At 37.8% G+C, this 22,039-nt stretch overlaps 2 protein-coding genes across 4 annotated transcripts in view; one reads left to right on the forward strand and one right to left on the reverse strand.

Moving 5' to 3' along the window:
• Positions 1 to 1,516: 1,516 nt before the first annotated feature.
• LOC144596028 (glucose-1-phosphate adenylyltransferase) lies at positions 1,517 to 7,752 on the reverse strand. 3 transcript variants are annotated; one of them, XM_078404103.1, is made up of 9 exons: positions 7,710 to 7,752; positions 6,695 to 6,918; positions 5,969 to 6,058; positions 4,830 to 4,909; positions 2,881 to 2,996; positions 2,699 to 2,796; positions 2,401 to 2,469; positions 1,838 to 1,896; positions 1,517 to 1,767 (listed from the first exon to the last, which is right to left on the reverse strand). In XM_078404103.1, the coding sequence occupies exons 2-9, from the start codon at positions 6,884 to 6,886 to the stop codon at positions 1,665 to 1,667; spliced, it is 807 nt and encodes a 268-aa protein (XP_078260229.1). In that variant the 5' UTR covers positions 6,887 to 6,918; positions 7,710 to 7,752; the 3' UTR covers positions 1,517 to 1,664. The 3 variants fall into 3 exon arrangements, with proteins under 3 accessions (XP_078260229.1, XP_078260227.1, XP_078260226.1); XM_078404101.1 differs by lacking the exon at positions 7,710 to 7,752 and adding an exon at positions 7,466 to 7,680; XM_078404100.1 differs by lacking the exon at positions 7,710 to 7,752 and adding an exon at positions 7,214 to 7,413.
• Positions 7,636 to 22,039, forward strand: part of ankar (ankyrin and armadillo repeat containing) — a 69,921-nt gene continuing 55,517 nt past the window's right edge. Inside the window, exons 1-4 of the mRNA XM_078404624.1 lie at positions 7,636 to 7,670; positions 9,446 to 9,538; positions 12,402 to 12,635; positions 16,053 to 16,487. Of these exons, the coding sequence (XP_078260750.1) occupies positions 9,526 to 9,538; positions 12,402 to 12,635; positions 16,053 to 16,487 (682 nt within the window). The 5' untranslated portion in view covers positions 7,636 to 7,670; positions 9,446 to 9,525. The remainder of the gene's footprint in view (positions 7,671 to 9,445; positions 9,539 to 12,401; positions 12,636 to 16,052; positions 16,488 to 22,039) is intronic.

A 22,039-nucleotide genomic window follows, 5' to 3' on the forward strand; every position in this document is an offset into this window, starting at 1 on the left:
TAATATCAGCAATGAAGTAACAATTTCAAAGCAAATTAAAAAACCCTCATTGTTGCTGTTTTCACCTTATGCATATTACAAAGTAAATCTCCAAGGAAGAACCATTTGAAATAAAACATATTAACTCGTTTGATGTTTTGTCCTTGGCAATATACTACTTGATGCCAATTGCCATACAAGTGATTTAACTTCAGATCGTTCCTCTTTCCCCTCCCCTTCCCAGTCCTTCCACTGTTCTTCCTGTCTCCTACTACATCGTATCTTTGTCCCGCCCCCTCCCCTGACATCAGTCTGAAGAAGGGTCTCGACCCGAAACGTCACCCACTCTCCAGAGATACTGCTTGACCCGCTGAGTTACTTCAGCATTTTGTGTCTATCTTTGATATGAGTGATTGATGTCATTTACAAACACCACCTAATTGCATCGTTCAAAAAGAATAAGGATTATGTAATTTCAATTCATAAATTTTATACAAATATTATTTTAATAGCTAAGGGGCGTGGCTGTGTTCTGCAGCTGCGGCTCACCGGCAGTCTGTCTTTTTTTTGTTTTTTTGTCTATTGTCATCATTTAATGTACGTTTTGTTCTATTTTTAACTTTGTGTATGTGGGGGGTGGTGGGGGAAACCTTTTTTTCTAATCTCAACGGAGATGCGACCTTTACTGTGTCGTGTCTCCGTTCGCGCTACGGCCTAACATCGTGGAGTCGGCGGCCTCCAACTGGGATCGACCTTGAAGACTCCGGTCGCAGGGCCTGGACTTACCATCTCGGAGGCTTCGGCCGTGGGCCCTGCAGACCGCAACATCGGGAGCTCGCAGGTCCCTGGCTGGCGACCGGCTTTTGGGAGCTCCAGCCGTAGCAGCTTTGACCGCCCCGAAGCGTGAGGTACGATCGACCCGCTCGCAGGCCCTTCATCGCCCTGCGTGGCCTGGCCGCGGCACTTTCCATCACCCGGTGGGGGCTCAGGACCTTCATCGGCCTGCTCGGCTCGGCCCTGGGACTTTCCATCGCCCGATGGGGGCTTCAAAAAGTTGGGAGCCTCGATCACCTCGTGGCACCACGGGAGAAGAATGAGGAGGAGATAAGACTTTTCTTTGCCTTCCATCACAGTGAGGGTGTGCCTGGAGCAATCACTGTGATGGCTGTTTGTATTATAAATTGTATCTGTGTCCTGTGCTTTGTGTTGTATACTGCCGGACCCTGACGTGAGAGGACGCTGGCGCTGTTTATTCGCCGCTTCTCCGTTAGGATAGTTTGTCTGTTTGTTGTTATGTTATGATTGTTTTTGTAAAGCGCTTTGAGCTTCTGGTAAGGCGCTATATAAAATAAATGCGTATTATTATTATTATTATTATAAGGATATCCCATTATTTAACATTCTACCACTGATCGCCTGAAAATGAAATACACCATTTTCAATCTAACTAAAATGAGAGGACTACAATGGTGTATTTCTGGTTTGTATTTGCTCAATGCTACAATATTTCACCTTTTTTGAAATGACTTGGAATGCGCAAAGTCCAACGGTTTTATTAAAAATATGGTGCCAGACCATTTCATTGTTTTCACTCACGAGGCCTTTTAAAATAAAATCTAACAAGAAATGGTTACCAAAAGTTTTTTTTAAACTTCACTGGAATGACTAACAGGTTTCCAATCAGATTATGTATTGCAGGACTTCTGGAAATATTTTGTACATTCAACGTACATTGGGAGATTTCCAACATCAAATCGGCCACATATCTGATGGATGAACACTGGTTTCCTGTAATACAAAAGGCAAAAGTAGTAAAATGGCATGACATTTAAAAATAATTTCTTGAAGCAACTCTCACCTTGAGTGGACCCAAAGCAAAAAAATTCCTGGTGCATCTCTCTCTTCCAATGGTGAATTCTATGAAAAATAAAAATTTCATTTAAGGTTTTTATTTTATAATTTGCTGAAATAAACGACTCGTATTTTGCCAAGAAATTATAAATGGTAAATGGAGTGGAAGGAAAATAGTTTATTGGGATTTTTTGGATCATTTTGATGAATTTGAAAAGATGTCATCGGCACATTTGATACAAGCATATATTTTCAATATAGCCTTCACTATCTGTAATCAGGACTATATTTCAAAAGTAACTAATTAGCTTTGGAATATTTACTGCACTTTTGAACTATACTATGAACTTATTTATATAAAAGTGGTACATGGTCTATTTCAAATTAAAGAGGAAAATTTAAATATCAATTCTGCTCAAAACTATAGAATTTTATTTGCATAAAATGATTAATAGCTAAATGATACAATTTTACTACAATTTGATAACTGTCTGATATTTATCCAGTTATAATGACCTAAAAATGCTTTTCATTCAGATTTAACATCATTTCATTGATTCCATCTCTCACCTGTTTGTCTTGAAGAAATTTTTCAATGAATGGAACTGTACTTTTCGAATATATGTAAAAGCACGGGCACTAAGAAAAAGAAAATTGAAGTGAATAAAGAACTCAGGTCAATATTCATTGAGGCAAGTAGTATTGAATGTACTAAATGTTGTAACTAAGAAGTCAAAGGTTAATTTAATTACAAGAATGCACAAGCCATGAAGTAATGCTTTCGAAGTTATCTTTTCCAAATAAACTCCTTAAAGAAAAACTATATGTGGTCAAGATATGTCTGCTTAAGAAATAGTAAAAATCTTACTGCTCTGCGAGATGTCGTTTCTGTGGAGCGGGGTTTTTCTTTAAATCCAGTGACCTGGAACTTTTCATTTATTTCTAAAATGCCAAACTTTCCCGTTTCTGCTGACAAAAGAAGTTATGTTAGTTTTTCTCGAAGATCAGTTCAAGAAAGAAACAATCTTTGCAATAAATTTTTGTGTTGACCTTCATCTTTGCATAGGTATGATAAATCTAAATTGCTTTCGCAGTTTATATTCTGCAGCTCATCAAATTTTGCAAGGATATCCGAAAGACTGAAGTCCTCGTAGAACAATGTATCTCTGAGAAAAATAAGGAGACATGCAGCGGGTTAAACCTATTGCAGTTTTTTTTTTGTTATCTCCAACCAAGTACAGGTCCACCACCGATTTTCCAGACAAAATTACGAGAGCATTGCACGCTTTTTTAAAGAGTTAATTGTTTACTTTTCTGTTAATTGTTATTTCTTATTATTGTTTACAGCAGTCTGCGGTGCTTTAGAGACATGGGAGGGGTAGAATTAGTGGATCAGAGGTGTATTGTTTTTTTATTATTACATGACCTCTGTTGGTCTGGCAAAATGGATAATCTGGCAAGGCTCTGAAACCAATGGTGTTGGAAAATTGATGGTGTACCTGTATAACTATTCCACAACTCTACTCCACTTTTCGCAAATTTCAACTTAAGTTAAATTCTCTGATCTTGACCAAGATTTGTTAGCCATACCTCAATTGGTTTCTGGTCCCTTAGATGCTCCAAATTCTTGACATTGCATGTAGAATCTTTCAATGTCCTCTTTCTTTTCTTTCTCTAATCTGTCCCAACTCTGGCCCCTCTCCCCCAACCCCTCCTCTCCATTTCTGCCATTTCAATTCCCTCTTCATTTTCAAAACCTATCTTTGAGCAAGCTTTTGGTGGCATCCAAAACGTTACTATGATCCATTTGTTTCATTAATCCCCTTAACAACATCTACTTCCACGCATATTGTCAAAATGTTTAAGATTCCTTTCATTTTATTCCTTTATCAGGATGTGGGTGTCACTGACTGGGCCAACATATATTGCTCATCCTTAATTGCCCTTAAAAAGGTAGTGGTGGACCACTTGCAATCTTCTACCTCCAGACAATTGATAGATTGTAAATTCCAGAAATTAAATCAGTGACAAAGACAGCCCGCTAATACGTTTCCAAAGATTAGAACAAGCAAAGAAAAATGGATGGTAACGTTTTGATGAAAAGGGAAGATAGAATCGTGATAGTAATGATCCATTATGATAGTAATGGATGTCTGTCTTTAAGTAATATTTGCATAGGTTAAGCAGATTCCACCTGTCATAAAGTTATGCAGCATATGGGCCCTTTGGCCCAACCTGTCTATGCTAACCAACATAGTCTGAGCTGGTCTCAACTGCCCATATTCCTCAACCTTTTCTACCAATGTACCTGTCCAAATGTCTTTTAAACAAATTGTACGAGCCTGTACAGCTTCCTCTGGCAGCTCGTTCGATATACCCTCCACTTCTGCGTGGAAAAAAGTTATCCCTCAGCTCCCTTTTAAATCTTTGATAACCCTCTTCACATCTACTGCGCCATAAATTTTGCTGTCATCTGTAAACATACTAACCGCATTGACAACACTGTCATCAAATTGTTAATATAGCTGACTAACAATAATGGATCCAGCAGTGATCCTTGTGGCGCACCACCAGTCATAGGCCTCCAATCTGAATAACAGTCCTCCACTAACACCCTCTAACTTACAATCATAGTCATACAGCACGGAAACAGGCCCTTCTGTCCATGCCAACCAAGCTGCCCCATCTACACTAGTCCACCTGCCACGTTTGGCGCATATACCTCTATACCTTTCCTCTATACCAAAAGAAATGGTATAAAAAAAACTAGAGTTTTATAATCAGCTTTTTGTTTCATTGAATTGTTTATCACAGGCTACTGGTGTTGTTAGCTAATAATGATAGCAATAGGATCATTCATTTTGAATTTCAGGATACTCTGCAAAAAGCGTGTGTATAGATGATAAATTAAAATCAATGCTAAGTGTTATATATTTGAAGCTATTTAGCTTGTTTTAAAACTTTAATGCCTAATTAATATATACTTTATTGTTGCTTACCCGCCTAGGACCAATATATGATCTTTGATGTTAAATTGAGTAATGACCAGCTGAAGACAAGCAATCGCACCCAAACGTTCCTATGAATAGAATAAGCTCATTTAAAAAAATTGACAGGGTAACTTTTTCTTAAATTTGTAAATTGTAAAAGGTTTATACAATATAAGATTTTAACAAAAAATGTCACATACTTTAGTTTATAAATGAAAATCATATAAAGAGTTCCCTTTTATTTCTTTCCTTGGAACTTTGAGAAAAAGTTACTTTCAGAACTGAGATATGCTAAATTTCTTTTGAACTGTATTTTAAATTTGCAGAAATTCAGTGCAATGGAATGAACCCAAGACTATAATTAGACATTATTCTAACTTCCATCAGAATAACAATTGCTAATCAAAAAATATATTTAAGGTAAGTTCACAACTATTACATTTGATAGGTAAATGCAGGGTCTATACTCCCTTAGTTTCAGTATCTGGAATCAGGGTCCTTTCTCCAGATAAGGGGATAGCCATTCAGAATGACAGATGAGAAAAAAAACTGCTTAAAGGTGAGTGAGCCTTCAGAGGGCTGGGGAGTGCTGAACACTTAAGATGTTATCATTATATGTTTAAGGCAGAACTGGATATATTTTGAGATATCTATTGGAATTAAATTGGAACATAAAAGTAGCACTGCAGTAGAAAATCAACCACAATCTTATTGGATAGAGGAGCAGTCAAACTCTTATAGGCATGAGATATGGGTAGTAAGCTCCAGCATTTAGAACTGACTCGAGGACATTAATTTGACCTAACCTATACACCTGGATTTATTACAATTTTCTAATGTTCTCATCATGCATTATCTTTACTCTTTGTGTACAAATAGAGAACGAAATTTGGAAATGAAAGAATAATTGCATTGAACAGTCACTTAAAACTGACTTTAATCATCATCATTGCTGATAAATTATCTGAATGTATTTTTCACTTTTGCAAAGGAATAAAGAGAAACAATTATCAGTTGAAGTTTGATGTTTCATATTCTTAAATGTGTCGGAAAAGTGTTTGTAATTTCGGTAGGTGATCCAATATTTTTGAAAGTCAGCAGTTCCAAATCATTGATTGAAAAATTTGGTTTTAGTCGAGAATACCCACCTCATTGCTTCTTGTTCCATCGTTTACAACTTTAACTTGTTGGAACTCCTTTGCCCAATCTTCAAATTTTCCATAATAGAGATCATTTGTCTGCAAAGATCATCAGCAATAAGTAACATAGTTGCAGGAATTATATATTTACATTATTCAATAAGGTTATAAGAATTAAAAGTTTTAATTAATCCTAATTAAGTCATTCTTAACTTTCCTCAGAGAAAAATCTGCCCTTTTTTGACTCCCTTTAGACAATAGACAATAGGTGCAGGAGTAGGCCATTTGGCCCTTCGAGACAGCACCGGTATATTATAGGTGGGGCCTAACCTGCGTTTAATATTAATATAAACCTTACTGCACTCTATTCCCTCTTTATAGAGCCAAATATCCTTTTTAGCTGCCTTTCTAGAATCCTACCACCTTCAAAGGCTTCACACAGGCTTCATGTTGTGGTACCTCTTAAAATTGTACAAATCTGCTATATAGTTCCTTTTCATGCTTTCAACAACATGCATTAACAGACACTTTTTTGCAGTAGACTTGTATCAGCAATCTCCAAATCCATATGATCAATCATGTTACTATGTTCCCTGATGCTTGCTACATTTACAAGTTTTGCAACATCTACAAATGTTAAAATCATGTCTTGTGTCGTCAGTTCTTAATAGTAGCTAAACATTTGTAGTCCAAACAAATATGATTTTTCCAGAAAAGATCAAAATGTGGACGTACAATAACATAAACTGCATCAATCGAGTCGATCTTGTTTATTGTTGTCATCCAATGACTGATAAGTGGCTGATGTCCTACTGGTAGAAGCGGCTTGGGGATACCATGAAGATGCTTGAAATCTCCACTCTTATCATTTTGTAGATCACGATTCAACCTTGTGCCATAGCCAGCAGCGAGAATAATAGCCTTCATGGTATCTGCACAATATATTCTGCTGGATAAACCTGCAGTCAAGAGGGTCACGTGTGTTTAATTGTTATTTGTACAAATACAGAACAGTGAAATTCTTACTTGCAGCAGCATAACAGATCAGTAAACATAATTTGCACAGATAATATATAATAAACAAAAATTCAATAAATCAATAATCCAAATGCTAGCGCAAACAAACCCCAAAGTCCTTAGTAAAACCAGACAGTTCATAATAGAGGTTAGTGTCATGCAGAATTCAAGTGCTTGATACTTATTGGGAAGAAGCTATTCTTGAACCTGGAGGCTATAGTTTTCAAACTCCTGTACCTTCTTCCCAATGCAATGACAGGAGTGAAATCATCATTCTGCGATGTCACTAATATTTTAAGCAATGGCTGCACTTATTTTTTATTAAAAAAGTTTGATTTTTTAAAAATTCTATAAAGATATTTCTGATTCATCTGATGCAAAATGTAATCGCTCAGTCCTTCGACACCACCACGCACGCCGCAGTTATCACACGGGTGGTAATGGGAATGGGAGCCCCGGGCCCTCGGAAGCGCGGCGACATGTATTCACCTTCCAGCCGCCGGTGGACGGACCTTGCGGAGGCGCTAACAGCCGGAAGCGGCGGAGCGGAGGCTGACAGCGGGCGGGGAGGGCGCTAGGCCGCGTTGCCATGGAGACGCGGGCGGGCGGGCGGAGGCTGACAGCGGGCGGGAGAGGGCGCTAGGCCGCGTTGCCATGGAGACGCGGGCGGAGCGGCCAGGCGGAGGCGGAGCGGGTATGGCCGACGGCACCAGGACACGGTCCCCACCCTCACCACTGCAACATCGCGGACCCGTGCCTCCCTCGGCTCCAGGGACCGTTCACTAACTCAGTATTAACTTCTCTCCCTTATCAGCCGCGCACTCTCTCACCAGTATAACTCCAGTAGCGTCAGATACAGCCGGCCTTGCTCCAGTGCTAATATAGTCCTCTCTCTCATTGCTCCAGCAACTGAGATAGACCTTTCTTATTGCTCCAGTAACTACGATAGACCTCTCTCATTGTTCCAGTACCTGAGATAGTCCTCTCTCATTGTTCCAGTAACTACGATAGATCTCTCTCATTCCTCCAGTAACTACGATAGACCTCTCTCATTGTTCCAGTAACTACGATAGACCTCTCTCATTCCTCCAGTAACTGAGCTAGTCCTCTCTTGTTGCTCCAGTAACTGAGATAGACTTCTCTCATTCCTCCAGTAACTGAGATAGACCTCTCTCATTCCTCCAGTAACTGAGATAGTCCTCTCTCATTCCTCCAGTAACTGAGATAGACCTCTCTCATTACTCCAGTAACTGAGATAGTCCTCTCTCATGGTTCCAGTAACTATGATAGACCTCTCCCATTGTTCCAGTGCAAAGATAGTCCTCTCTCATTCCTCCAGTAACTGATAGTCCTCTCTCATCTCTCCAGTAACTGAGATAGTCCTCTCTCGTTGCTCCAGTAACTGAGATAGACCTCTCTCATTGTTCCAGTAACTACGATAGACCTCTCTCATTGTTCCAGTAACAACGATAGACCTCTCTCATTGCTCCAGTAACTGAGATAGTCCTTTCTCATTGCTCCAGTGCTAAGATAGTCCTCTCTCTCATTGCTCCAATAACTGAGATAGTCCTCTCTCATTGTTCCAGTAACTACAATAGACCTCTCTCATTGCTCCAGTAACTACAATAGTCTCTAATTGCTCCAGTTTCTAAGATAGTCCTCTCTCATTGCTCCAGTGCTAAGATAGTCCTCTCTCATTGTTCCAGTAACTACGATAGTGCTCTCTCATTGCTCCGGTAACTAAGATAGACCTCTCATTGCTTAAATAACTAAGATTGTCTCTCATTGCTCTAGTAACTAATATAGACCTCTCTCATTGCTCTAGTATCTAAGACAGACCTCTCCCATTCCTCCAGTAACTAAGATAGTCCTTCCTCTCTTGTTCCAGTAACTAAAATAGACCTCTCTCAATTTACAAATCTCACCAATTCTTTATCAGCCTCAGTATTGCTCCATCAGCTTCAATAACAAAATCATTCTCAGCAGAATTGTGTTCCCCTCAGTAACATTATTAACCTCAGCAGAAATCCTCTGTCCTTTATTGATGCTACGAATCAGTTTCAGTGATATTACCATTGTCAACAATAATGCAGCTGCTACACTAAGGTTCTCCTAACTTCAGGACTTCTCCATCCTCATTGGTGTTCTACTAAGCTCAGCAATACTCTGAAAAAACTTACCAGGACCTTAACTTTGAATGAAATCTATCAGTCACAGGAACACATTGCCAACCTCAACAGCACTTTACCAATGGCGCAAATGTAGTTAACGTTCAGTAAGGGTTTTGGTTGTTAGACAATAGACAATAGGTGCAGGAGTAGGCCATTCGGCCCTTCGAGTCAGCACCGTTCTTAAAGTTAATCAGAACTGTGAATGAGCAAATATATTTTGTTTTATCTGCACATTAATACATCCATAATTTGATGATGTGAGTGTTGTTACACCTTACTAATTGATCTATCTTGACAGATTGACTCTTAATGCATGCATAACAAAGTAAGTTCTGGGTTATCAACTCCCAAGAAGCTATCTATTGAAGTGCCATCTTTATGAGCTGCAATGGTATGTATTTTGGTACAATGTGAAAAACAATAATTATGAACTATACTAATGTAGACTGGATGGGCCATATAGCTTCCTGTGCTATCACGTCTAAGATTTCAACAAGACACTGCAGTTTGACCAATTAGCTTGTTTATTCTGTTCAGGATGTTTGATTTTCTCTTTCAGTAATAACCATAGATCTAATTAGCTGACAAAGTTTAACAATGAACCACATTTAATTTCACTGTACATAGTTATTATTTCAAATGCAGAATTTGTAGTTATTTGTAGAATTTCAAGTTATTTGTAGAATTTAGTTATAGAACATTAAATACTACAAGAAACAGAATGTCAGAAGCAGACTGCAGGCCAAACAGTAGGAGTGAGAAGATAAACATTAATCAGAACTTGAAAAGAGGAAAAAAACAAGTGTGTTAAATGGCAGAGTTGGGGAGGTGTTGGGACAACAGAGAAAATGTCTCAGAAAAAGACAAAGTTATATAGGTAACAATCACGTGAAAAACCTGTCTTTGGGGATAGAGAAGAAAAAAGAAACAAACTGACACAGGGAGATACCACTGCATCTGTGGAATGAGGGCAAACATACCCAAAATTATTTAGTTATGGATGTCTTCAATGGAAGAATATTAAAAACAGGATAGAGCAGAGTTGGAATGGAGGAATAAAGTGACAGTTGACTGGAAACTCTGGGTTATTCTTGCAGACTGTTATACACCTTTAAACATTTGTATTCAATTAATATGAAACCAAATCAAATTGGTCACAAAGTCAAATTTAAGTTCAATTACTGGATCCATTGTGGCTCATATTGCTTCCTTGTTACTGTACCTCTTTTTGCTCATTCTCGTCTCTATGTCTTTATCTTTCTATTTTTTCATGGGACTCCAAAAACAGTCGTTTATCTTCTTTTCTGATGTGGTCATTTTTATTTACATAGAATAGTTGAAGCCAGTAAACATTGTCACACCAGCAATGTATTAGAACTATGTCTGTTATATAATGTCATTAATTTTATAATGAAGTAACAGAAACTGGCCTTCGTGGACTTAAAACAACATTTACTGATGCAATGCCATATCAAGTGGCAATTATGCAATCTAAGTGCAAGGCATTGTCAATTTGCAGCGTGAAAACGTTGAACTATCTTCCCATTATTCACAACATTATTGCTGAATCCTCCACATATTTGAGATCACAATCATAAGTAGTTTCTCCATGTTGGATATGGCAATAAGAAAAAGACAGGAAATTAGCCTCGGCATGTTGTAATCTTTACTCCTTTTACTAAGTTTGTGTAGCAAGTATCATGAAGTAATTACTGTTCATCTGAATGGTGCAAGTGTAATTACGTGTAAAGATTTAACACTATTTAAAACTGAGTACCCCACTTTATCATTTCTGGTACTAAGCTTCCTATTTGTCATTCCACTGACAAATACATGTTAAATATTGAATGCAATTCACCACAGCTATTCAACTAAGTATATTTTGATAGCATCTTTCAAACGGGCAAACTTGTCTAGAAAATGTATAGCTGACCCTTCATTGTCCTTGTGTTAAAATCCTGAATCTTCGTACGAAATAGTAGTGCTAGCGTTTCCTCATTAGAAGGATCACAGCTGTTCAAGAAGACAGCTTACCACCACCTCAAGGGCAATTCAAGATAAATGCTTGCCTTGCCAGTGATACGCTGATCCTGAAAATGCACTGCCACTTGGGCATGAAAGGTGTATTCTAGGATGAAAAGTGAATATTTTCACAAATTTAGAAAGGAAAGGGAGGTTGATGATCTGCCAGTAGTTTGCAAGAATAGAAGAGTCAAAGATGTTTTGTTTTAATCTGAAAACAATGTAATAATGGCAGAGTTGATAACATATGAATGGAGAGGTAACCATTTACAATACCAGCTGGTACTTGGGCTAGAAAAGAAAGTTGTTGGGACAGCAGTTTATGGGAGAGGGTCAAGACAGTAAGGGGGTGGACAAATATACAAAAGGATTGACAAAGAATTCTATAGGAATTCATTACATTATTTAGATGGAACAATAACAGTTGAAATAGCAGGGCAAGATGATATAAAACAATGGCAGATAGTGAAGAAAATAAGCTAAAGTTTTGTTTAGTATTCAATTTTGGTGAGCAATATTTTTGGCAGAAGAGAGTCGGGCATGATATATTCTAAGATGAAATTCAAATATATTCAAAAAGTTTAGAAAAGATATGATGCTGGGTGTTTAAAGTTACTATATTTCTGTATTGATACCATATACAAATATATGTACATAATGGAATGAACATGATGGTTACACCAGGAGAAGTGAAGGGAAAATATATAAATAAATAAACCTTTTATTCACAAAGGCCTATTGCAATCTACAGAAAATAGCAAAAATAATAGTTTAGGAAATGTACGAGCAGAAAGAACACTGATAATTTATTTTAAAATGTTTTACTACTAAAGCTGTATGTTTTTTGCAGAACGAAGTTTATAGAAAGCAGAAACAGGGCAATCTGGCTTCCTCTAAATTAAAAGGCAGCAATAAAATTCAAGAAGAAGAAGAGAAATTGGCAGCTCAAATTAATTTGAATTCCAGCCTTGGCAAATATAATTTGATTGATCTGCAGGAATTGCTTGCCACGGCCACCTGCAGCTGGCTTCAGCCCGCTGAAGAATTTCAGTATCCAGTAGAGTTCCCCAGTGGACTGTCAAACCAAATGAAAAACTTCAAATATCCCAATGCTGTTATTCTAGCTCCAGTGGTACAGGATGCTCCGTACAATTACAAAGAATTCCAACAAATCTTGAGGGAATTGGTGATGGGAATTTATGTTATGAATCAAGTTCCTTCTATTTATATAGATGGCAACCATGATAGCAGTTCCTCATGCCTTCTGTCCCCTGCTTACTATGATACACTAACTGGGCAAATTTTGATAAATGTGGACTACACAATGAAAGCACTTTGGCATGGAGCCTACATGTCAAAGGAAAAAAGGATGCGGTTTTCAGAAATTTGGCGCTCCCATGTCGACATGGGCATTGATGGAACTCCGAAGCCAGAGGAAAAGACACTTAATGAATTTCTTAAAGCAGGTAATGAACATTTAGAATTGTTGAATATAATATTTTGTCAAATACTGACAAATGGGTAGCAGTAAATATGGAAATATCCTTGGTTTGGATAATCTTTTAAACATGTATGCAATAGTTGTGCTACCAACATGTTAAAATAATGTAGAAATGTTTTGGTCAACATGCCTTTCTTTTTTCAGATAGGCTGGAATTCAGCATGGTTGGATGGTTTTCTTTTGTCTGCTAGATGTCATGGAAAGTGATTTTGAGAAGCATCAGGAGCATTGAAGACTCTGAGAACTAACTCAGTGTTCATAACACATTTACCACCAAGTTAAAAAATAAATCACACTGACAGATCACAAGAAAGTTACTGTGGAAATTCACAGAAATAGGAGAAGATATATTGGGGCCCAGGACAGATATAAATTTGGAGACCTCTCCAACAACATTAAAACATGAATATGTCTAAATGCATTAGTACATAGAGCCATTTAATATCTTACACAGCGCATTAATAATTAAATCCTAACATGCTATGTCAAAATTAACCATTCAATTTAGCCACACACATCTGAATAAAACAATTCTGCAAGAAAATAATTCAAATTAGTATTTTTTTAAATACATGTTTTACAAAATACCTATACCATGGCAAATGGTAATAAGGAAAATATGGGCAATACTGATAGCCACTCAAGCTCAAGTTTTGATATTATTAAATATGTTAAATATTATTATTTAATATTGTAAGATTATATAAATAATATTATTACTCGCAAGGTAAAGGTGTCAACTCATCTACCTTAGGAATCAACCAAGTGAACCATCCCTGGGGAAAAAGTGACACAAAGTGCTTGACTAACTCAGCGGATCAGGCTGCATCTCTGGAGAACATGGAAAGGTGACTTTTCAGGTTGAGACTCTTCTTCAGACTTTGCCTGACCCTGCCAGAGATGCTGCCTCAACCGCTGAGTTAGCCCAGCAGGTTGTGTCCATTTTTTGCAAACCAGCATCTGCAGTTCCTTGCTGAACCTTCTCTGAATTGGCTTAATTGCAAGTATATCCCTTGTTAACAAGGAGTGTTTATACAATACTCCCAGGTGTGTTCTCAGCAATGATGTTGCAAGACTTTTTTTATTTTATACTCCATTCCTTTTGCAATAATGAATAACATTCCACTTATCTTCCTAATTACTTGATGACCTGCACTCTGACTTTGGGCTTCATGTACAAGGATACCTTGATATTTCTGGAGAAAAACATTCTTGAGTCTCTCCCTAAGCAATATTTTGTGATAGCAGTCTATTCTGCGATATACCTCCTACCAAAGTGGGTAATTTCACCTCCCTATATTGTGACAATATATTGCTTCCCACTCACTTAACACATCCATATCACTTTGTATGCTGTGTTGCCTTCTGATAATTTACTCTCCCAGGTATTGCCAGGCCATTTGGCTGCAATACAATGCATTTTATGAATGAACACCACGGGAACATAGCTTGTTTAACTTTACGTTCTATCAAATTAATGAATTCTACACAAGTACTTGATGAAAGATAAGAAGGATTACCTTTGATTTTTAGTGTGGTTAACCATATAATGAGCTAAAATTAGATGAACTTGAGTAATCCACTCTGAAGTATCCCAACAGTGCCTATAATGCAACGTTTGTTCATGTTTGTAGAATGCAAGTTCACGTTTAATTAAGAATTTGCTGTTATAACACATTAAAGAACATATTTCCAGGAGTAATGTTTTGACTGAAAATGCCATATTTGTTCTGCATGTATGACTGTTGCCTTAGCACACTGTATCCATGCCAGCATATACTTTTGATATTCTAGGTTTTTTCATGTCCTAATAGGCATTCAGATTGTTTCTACTTGTCAGATCTTGTGACGTTTGCATGATAGAAAGAAATTAGCAGGCAAAGCCATTAACATTTCACATAAATTGTCCCATACACAAGATTCACCGTTGTGCAGTTGTCAAAATATTCCAGCAACATACACACTTTCCCTCCATTCCTGACATTTTTTAAAAACTTTTTCTGTTTTGATAAATTGCTGAATTGTTAGAAATCCAAAAAGTACAAAAAATATTGTCAATTAATGATATTGTTTCAGATGCTCCCAGCTGATCTGTTTCCCACTATTCATGATCTGTTGTTTCATCCTCATTTTCCAGGCCTGCCTTGTAAGAGGTAGAGTCAAAGTCGTACAGCATAGAAACAGGCCCTTCTGCTCTCCGCATCATACCCAATATCAACTACCCATCCATACTAATCCCATTTTTACTAATAAAGCAGAACTGTAATTTTTCATGGTGATGCAGCTGGCAGAGCTAGAAATCCGGGTTTGATCCTGACTTCGAGTGCTGTGTGTGGAATTTGCACATTCTCCCTGTGACCTTGGGTTTCCTCAGGGATGTCCAGTTTCCTCCCACATCTCAAAGTTGTGTAGGCATGTAGGTTGATTGGCCCCAGTGTGTAGAGAATGATGCAAAAGTGGAATAACATTGGACTAGTGTGAATATGTTGACGTGTATTCAGTGGGCCGAAGGGCCCATTTCCATGCTGCATCTCTCAACTAAACTAAAAGATGTTTCCCATTTTCTCACTTTCTGCTTGAAATAATGGACCAATGTTGATATCCTTTGAAGCAAAGTTGCATATATGCCAACCTATAATGGACCACAAATTCTAAAAATATTAATATACTTTACCTATACCTAGTTGAATAGACAGTATTAATCAAATAAACGTAGAAGAAAAATATTTCTTTATTGCATATTGCATGAACTAGACTAAACTAGTACTCTTACCATAGCTCATATCATGTGCTTTGAATGATGTCATAATCCATGGCCCTGCACCTCCCTAGCAAAGTCAATGGGAACACCTCTCCATTCTGAAACTAGAATACTTTGGGATCATTCAAGGCATGTGGGTGCACTTGATCTTTTTGGGGCCTTGGATAAATCTGACCTTGGATCTCTTCTCCAGCTGCTGTTTATATATATGTCTGAGCTCCCTGAGCCCAGTCCTTCAGGACCTGTACATCTATAAGCCCAAGCCCATGGAAGTTTCATGCAGTGGAATGAGAGCAACACTTTTAAGCTTGGAACACAATAGGAAAAGTGCTTCTGTTTATTCATACTAAACATTATGCTTAAATCATGATCAAATGATTTATATATCTGGTAATACCATTTAAATATCAGATGAGAAATAATTATTAAATGTTGTGCAAGCTATTAAACCACAATAAATACAAGAAAATATAGGTAAATAAAAGATTTACTTCAACAAAAATCAATCTGGAACACTAAACAATCCACATGACTGAATAATCTCTATAGTGTGAATTTTATGTTCTAAATGAATAATGAAAAGTAATGCTTCTAATAAAGAATTTATTCTTCGTATGATAGGTTTGATAGATATCTCAATCGATCCTGATTTTGAAGGAATCTATAGTGAGATATACAATGATCCAACATATGATCCCACCGACTGTGGAGAGATGAAGATATTTATGAAATATGTGAACAACATTTTACTTCAAATCAACCCCTACATCACAAGTGTTAAACAGCATCAAAATATGTTCACATATGATGCTGAGTATATCCTCAGTAATGCAGTTCGACTTACAGAAGAAGAAATCGATCTAGTAAATTACCAGAGACTACAGCAGAGATTAATTCTTCACCAAAAACTTGTGGAGAAGTTTCTGACAAGAAAACCACAAATCCACAGAGATATCACCAACCTCAAGTTAATCGCCTTCCTTGTGCCATTCCTTATTGCATTGAAGGGAGAGAAGAAAATTCCAGTTTTGAGCAGACTCCTGCCTCCAATTTCTGGTAAAGGTTACAATTTATGTTTGATCAATTTGAAAACTTTAGAAATAACATTAGAAACCTACAGGCCTGTGACTGGTGGCTGGAGGCCTGTGACTAGTGGTGTTCCTCAGGGTTTGCTGCTGGGCCAACTGATGTTTGTCTTCTATGTCAATGATTTAGACGCAAATGTACGATTAGCAAATTTGAAGATGACACAAAAGTGGGTGGTATTGTAGATAGAGTAGATGGTTGTCGAAAATTGCAGCATGATCTTGATTATTTGGGCAGGTGACTTGAGGAACGGTTGATGAAATTTATTACAGAGAAATTTGCAGGGTTGCATTTTGAGATTTCTAACATGGGCAGGACCTACACAATGAATGGCAGGCCTCTGGGGAGTGTTGTAGAGCAGAGGAATCAAGGAGTGCAGGGACATAGCTCCTTGAAAGTGGCATCACAGGTAGATAAGGTGGTCGAAAAGCCTTTTGTCACTTTGGCCTTCATCAGTCAGTATATTGAATGTAGAAGTTGGGAGGTCAAGCTGCAGTTATATAAGACTTTGGCGAGGCCACATTTAGTGTATTGTGTTCAGTTTTGAGCACTATGTTATAGGAACGATGACAAGCTGGAAAGGATACAGGGATGATTTATGCGGATGTTGCCAGGAAGCGAGGGTCTGAGCTATGGGGAGAGGTTGAACAGGCTAAGACTCTATTCCTTGGAGCGCAGGAGGATGAGGGGTGGTCTTATAGAGGTGTACAAAATAATGAGAGGAATGGATTGGGTCGACGCACAGCGTCTCTTGCCCAGAGTAGGAGAATAGAAAACCATAGGTATAAGGTGAGGGGGATAAAGATTTAATTGGAACCTATCTCAAGGGTAACTTTTTACACAAAGGGTGGTGGGTAAATGGAGCGAGCAGTGGAGGTAGGTACTATCGCAAGGTTTAAGAAACATTTAGACTGGTGGATGGATAGGGTAGACTTAAAGGAATATGAGCCAAACGCAGGCAGGAAGGTCTAGTGGCAATGAGACATGTTGGTCGGAATGGGCAAGTTGGACCGAAGGGCCTGTTTTCCACTTGGTATGACTAACTGGATAATGGGGGACATATAACAGCACATATTTTAAAAGGTAAATAATTAGAACATCTTTTTAATATACATCTCATATTCTTGGATAGCTTACAACCCAATGCTATGAAGTTTAGAATAAATGAGAGCAAAAATTTAGACGTCTTAGAATCATGCCGCACAGAAAAGGCACTTCAGCCCACTAAATCCATCATGCACCATTTAAACTAATTCTCATCCCATTTAAGTGAAGAAAATGAAGTTGCATTCTACTACTTTAACATTGCCGTCCTTATTCTACAATATCAGGCCAAAGTTATATTCTATCTTATTAGTGAATTCTTCACCTTGATTATTGAATATTCTCCCCATTCAAGCTTAATCTAAGGAGATTAACAAAATTAAGTTTTCAAACCTAATTAGATTTCTTCATTGGTTTTACTTTTAAGAGGCATCCCGATGAGATTATTTCTCCAACTATCTCTTATTAATTTCATTGGTCAAATTTGATCCGTTTGCTGCTCTTTACCTCTCCAAAAGATCGAAAAGTAGAGCATGAATCTACTGGGCAAATTAAGCCCATGAACCCCAAATGTAAATTGTGGCTTCCAAGATATTCTTGTCCAAATTCCAGAGGGAGTGCAGCTTCTACCATACACCATAGGTTTCTGAGAGCTTTGGCTGTCTGTTTAGCGAGGAGATGGTTATCTATGAAGCAATCCAGGCGACAGTGTGTCATTTTTTTGAGACAAAAGTGTCTTGGATTTCTGAAGCTGTATGCACTGATCACTAATTTTAATTGCACCCATTGTTTGCTTAGAACACAGTTTCTTTCAACAGATAACTGAGCACCTCCATCACTACAAAATGTTAACCAGATTTTCTGGAATGTGGAATAAACAGACACATGAAGCATAATAATAAAACTTCACACTTTCCAAATAAGGTCTGCTTATCAAAATTAATTGTTACATCTCTAGAGAACAGTGTGTAATAGCACAGATATTTACCAGTTTAAGCAGCTTTCCAATTTACCATGGAAATTTTGGTGGTCAATGACTGAATTTGACAGAGCAGCCAAGTAGGATATGATCCTGTGAAATTATAGAAACTCCAAGTAAGATGACTATAATAAATTAGAAGTTGACTTGTAATTGCACAACACCATATTTTCAGGCATAAATAACCCCCTACCAGTTTGGTTGCCAGTAAGTACATGCACAATTGTAGCTGTGATTATGCTGCTCACATTGGATTGGCCTTATCCAGTGGCGTGAGCATTAGGCAAGACATTGCGAATGCACAAATGTTCATTGAACTATTTTTGTGGGAAGTATTGTGAGTCTTGTCTGCTCTGGCGCCATTTTTTATTCACTCACAAAATACTGGGCAAAGGCAAGCTTCCACTGCGTGCCTAATTTCCTACCTTCCTAACACATTCTAAGTTAAAATCAGGTTAATTTATTTTTCTCTATTGGGAGTAGATGTGTGTTTGCGGACTTTGAAGTGGCAAATATAGTAACCATTTTTTAAACCGAGTCACACATCTAATTTGGTAATTGCACGCCTTTTAACTTAATACCTATCAAATGGAAATGTATTGTGAAGAAGGTGGACTGGACAACGAATAACAAATTAAATTCAACGGATGTAATATGGTACATAAAGAACACCATTGGAAGAATTAGGAAATTTCAGTTTTCAAGTTCATAACACCTTGACGTGGATTCTGAAGTAAGAATTACAATGAGGATTTTTTAGTTTGCTCATGATATGTAGTTGCTACTAGCATTGACAATATTTTTGTCTATCCACAATTGCTTCTAAAATGAGGGAATTAAGAATTAATCACACTAATGGTCAGGATTAACACATGAGAGATTGCAGATTTCTTCCCCAAATAACATCGGTAAACTTCATGGGCTTTTATGATAATCTGACAGTTTTATGAATACTGTTATTGAGACTAGTTTATTTTTGTTTAATTAGTTGAATATAAATTCCACAGGTGCCAAATGGGCTTCAACCATGTGTCTCTGAAACAATTGTCCAGAACTCTTGCTGTCAGTCTAGTAGCTTAACCATCTTTCTTCATGCCAATCTGTGAACATCTTCCAGTTTTTGCATAGACCGTAATGTTGTATCCTTATTGTTTTGATGTGGTTATGCTTTATTCTTAATTGTTACTGTATGTTTGTGTTGTCATTTGTGAGCGGAGCACCAAGGCACATTCCTTGTATATGCACATACTTGGCCAATAAACTTACTCATTCATTCATTCATTAATTTATTCATTCATAGGAAGGAACTGCATATGCTGGTTTAATCTGAAGATAGATACAAAAAGCTGGAGTAACACAGCGTGTCAGGAGATGCTGCCTGACACGCTGAGTTATTCCAGCTTTTTGTGTCTATTTCCAGTTTTTGCACATGCACAGCTTTAATTTAGAAGGCAACAATATAGAAGGCAACAAACAGATTTTGATAGAGGAGATGGAGATGTGAGTTACTCTCAGAGTCAAAAATTCTGCAGATGAACTTTGTAAAAGTGAAGGGAGTAGCTTACACTACTGGTCTGAATCGCCAAATTCAGCTCTAACTCCATCTACATGTTTGCAAATGACACCACTGTGGTGGGCTGGATCATGAACAATGATGAGATGGAATACAGGAAGGAGATAAAGAACTTCGTATCCTGGTGTCATGATAACAGCCTCTCAATGTCAGCAAGATGAAGGTGCTAGTTATTGACTTTAGGCCATGTAGTGGTGTATCCATGTCCCAATCAGCAGCTATGGTGCCGAAGAGGAAATGGTTGGGAGTTTCAAGTTCCTTCATGTTAATATTACCAAGGATCTGTTATGGATCAAACACACTGAAGCTACGGCCAAGAGTTAGGAGACTGAGGAAATTCAATATTTCTCCAAGGACTCTTACAAACGTCTGCAGAAGCACCATAGAATGCATACTGTTGGATTGCATCACATCCTGGTTTGGGAACAGCTCTGCTCAAAACTGAAGAAAGTTGTGGATGTAGCCCAGTCAATTATACAAGCCAGACTTCCCTCCACTAACTCCAGCTACACTTCCCACTGACTCAGGGAGACAGCCAACATAATCAAAGACCTTTCCCACCCCACTCATTCCTCTGTCTCCCTGCTCCCGTTGGACAGAAGATACAAAAGTTTAAAAGTGCACACCACCAGACACAGGAACAGCTTTTTCCTCTCTTATCAGCCTTCTGAATGGTCCTTCCATTGGCTGGGGTACAGTCCAATTCATTCCAATGCATTGCGGACATTGGACCTTGTCTCTGGAACTGGTGGGCTAAGAACTTTATTCTGCATGCTATATTTTTCTCTTTGCTCCACCTATTGTCCTTGAGTTTGACTTCATTGTATTTATGGATGGTATTATCTGATTTGATTGGATAGCATGCAAAACAGCTTTTCACTGTACCTCGATACAACTGAGAATAATAAACCTAAACCTAAATTATGATCGATGCCAATGAATACATCTTCAGGAGCAATATTAGACAATTATATTTAAAAGTATAAACGCAGCTCAACGCATCAGTCAGGGCTACTACTTAAAATATACGTTGCCCTTATCCTCAGATACTCAGCATTGCTGCATTACATACCCAAATTTCACAGGTTACACATACCACAGCTATTTAACATGTCAGACATAGTTCCCAACTAAATTAGATAATAATTATGAAATGCACTTCTTTCTTGCAAGACAACATAATGCATCATTACAGGCAGAAGAATTTAACTGATGCACAACAGGTGAAACTATGAAATAATAACTGCATGAGGACACAGATCTTGGCATTTTTTGAATAGTTGCTGCTGAGTCATGCCTGAAATATTAAAAGTATATTTTCATACCTAATGCAGATTCTATCTCTTCCTCGTCTCACAGATATTTCTGTTTTATAAGCTATGGATGATATAAACTTGCAGCTTTTTTAAACTTTCCCACCTGCTCCACTTGCATTTATCTCACCTCACCATTTCTCTTTCTGACAAGAAAATTGTGAGGATGATGGAATATGATTGACTTAACACTAGCAGCCAGCAGCTCAGAGATTTCACTACACACAATATTGAATAAAACAGAAAATGCTGAATAAACAACAGGACAGCCAGCATTTGTGGAGAGATAATCAATCGACATTTCAGGTCGGCAATCCTCTGTTAGAACTGGAGAGGAAAAGAAAAAAAAAGTTTTCAAAAACTTAGGTCAGGGAAGTATATGTAGAGCAAAGGGAATGTCTATTAGGACAAAATAAAATGATTTGAGGCCGTTTTCAACACTAAGCCAACTGCTAAATGAGTTCTTAATGTAAATTGTGCAACCAGACCTATACAAATAGGATAAGAAAAACTGAGCCAACATATTTCTGATGAAGGATCACAGATGTAAAATGTTGGCTGTTTCTCTTTTCACAGATATTGATCACTGATTTTTTTTCAGCAGCATTTTTTG

Source organism: Rhinoraja longicauda, chromosome 8, assembly GCF_053455715.1.
Source record: "Rhinoraja longicauda isolate Sanriku21f chromosome 8, sRhiLon1.1, whole genome shotgun sequence".
Taxonomy (NCBI): Eukaryota; Metazoa; Chordata; class Chondrichthyes; order Rajiformes; family Arhynchobatidae; genus Rhinoraja; species Rhinoraja longicauda.